At 45.5% G+C, this 1,979-nt stretch overlaps 1 protein-coding gene across 1 annotated transcript in view; it reads right to left on the bottom strand.

Moving 5' to 3' along the window:
* The window catches only part of tlx1 (T cell leukemia homeobox 1), a 7,446-nt gene extending 7,077 nt beyond the window's left edge, over positions 1–369 (bottom strand). Inside the window, exon 1 of the mRNA XM_037973404.1 lies at positions 2–369. Coding sequence (XP_037829332.1) covers positions 2–255 — 254 coding nt within the window. The 5' untranslated portion in view covers positions 256–369. The remainder of the gene's footprint in view (position 1) is intronic.
* Positions 370–1,979: the final 1,610 nt, after the last annotated feature.

Here is a 1,979-nt window from a genome sequence, read left to right as displayed (position 1 = left end):
CCCGAGCGCGGCCGCGGCGCACGAGCCGCCCGTGCCGCCGTAGCCGCCGTTGCCGCCGCACGCGAAGCCCCCGCCCGCTCCGCCGCCTCCGCCGGCGCCGCCGTACGCCGGGTGGCCGTAGTCCGCCTCGTGCATCCTCGCGCCCAGCATGCAGCTCTGCTCCACGCTGCTGAGGATCTGGTCGATGCCGAAGCTGATGGGCTCCACGTGCGCGTGCTGCTGCAAGTGCGCCCCCAGGATCCCGATGTGGTCCATGGCGGGTCTCCCCCTCCTCCTCCTCCTCCTCCTGCAGCTCCCGCGCGAGGAACACAGGATGCTCCGCGCGCCACTTCCCTCGGCTCTCCGGGCTGCGCTCTCCTCTCCGCTCGACCTTCGCTCGTTATCTGGAGAGCTGCGGACGCGCGTGTGCGCATCCCTCTGTGTGCGCGAGCAGGGGAGTGAGGCTGGCCCGCCCGCCCCTCCGCCGAGCCGGGGGCATCAATCAAAGTGCCAAATAGACAGCGCGAGATTAAGATCCAATTCCGGGGGCCTGCAAACTCAATTGGCTAAAGAGCGCGCGCTCCACGGGGCCGGTGTGGGACACTTCATAAAACCGCAATTAACAACAAATACAAGATTTATCTGTTTCATTGTTGGGCCCCGGGCAGGGCAGAGCCTCTCCACACTCACACACACACACACACACACACACACACACACACACACACACACACACACACACACACACACACACACACACACAGATGATCAATGGCTTGGTTTTATAATTATTTTGTTTCACACTTCAAACAAAACACACCCACGCCCAATGACCTCAGAATATGTTAACAACATTACGAAATAAAGAAAGTAACTCATTAGTATTTCTGTTATTTTATTTTATTTTTTTGTCTTCCACATGGACAGTAGGCCTTGAGCCATTCTGTATCAGTGTTGGACAGTTTTTTTTTTTTTTTTTTCTGCTCTCCTGTTTGTCAGTTTATAAAATCTAAAAGAACAAAAAAGACCAAGAAGGTCTCAGGTTCCAATCCGAGTCCATGAGCAAGATTGTATTTCATTTTAAATGTATTTTGTGGGGTGCAGAAAATGAATAATTTAAAGTTTGCTGTGTCTTAAACACCAATTAGGCCACAGCCACACAGAAACTCCAGTTTCCATGTCACTTATTTATTGTTTTCCTGTTTAAAGTTTCTACATTTTCGGACTAGTCAAGATATCAAAAACCTCCAGCTTGTTCAGGACATTATGGCCTTTGGTTTTTGTAACTTTTATACATTTAGAAATTTACATTTACATTTTTTCAAATTGAAATTGATGGAAAATCCTAAAAACCTTGTGCTCTTTGGAACAAACTAGACTTGACTTCCTTCATTTCGAGCTCTATTATTAGCTTTTTAGCCACTGCTCTGGTGGATTAAAGCTTTTAGCCAGTGTTTTGATAGTTACAGCATTCAGCTACTGTTTTTCCTCATTTTAGCTTCCAGCTTCTGTTTTTCTAATTTTGACTGGTGTTTTGCTGATTGCAACTTTTGCCATGATCGTTTTAAATTATCACCAGTTTCAGCCTTTTTTCAGAATAAAAGTGGTTTCTGTAGATTAATTACATTTATTGTTAATTCATGACCACTGAAAATGGTCTGGAGTTCAGATATGTTTATATTCAAAAGAGTCAGCCAATGTGACTTCAAACATCACTGCTTTGGTCGATACTTTCTCCTCTATTTCACATGATTTCTGCTTTTACATCAAATAATAACAGGTGAAATCCATCCCTATCACAGTTATCATCTCACTCTACGAATCCCCAAAAACCTCTCTGCATAAAACAGGTCTAAGAACATAAAGATCCAAATTCTCCTTCAACTTTTCACCAATGTGCTTAAAGATAATTAATTAAAGATCATTTTAGAGGAATAACAAAGGAATGTTTTTTTTCCCTCCCTGACAAAGGCACTTAGTCCCACGTTGAAGTTTGAATA

The sequence above is a fragment of the Kryptolebias marmoratus genome, linkage group LG22 (genome assembly GCF_001649575.2).
Source record: "Kryptolebias marmoratus isolate JLee-2015 linkage group LG22, ASM164957v2, whole genome shotgun sequence".
NCBI lineage: Eukaryota > Metazoa > Chordata > Actinopteri > Cyprinodontiformes > Rivulidae > Kryptolebias > Kryptolebias marmoratus.
This window is presented reverse-complemented; position numbering and strand designations above follow the sequence as displayed.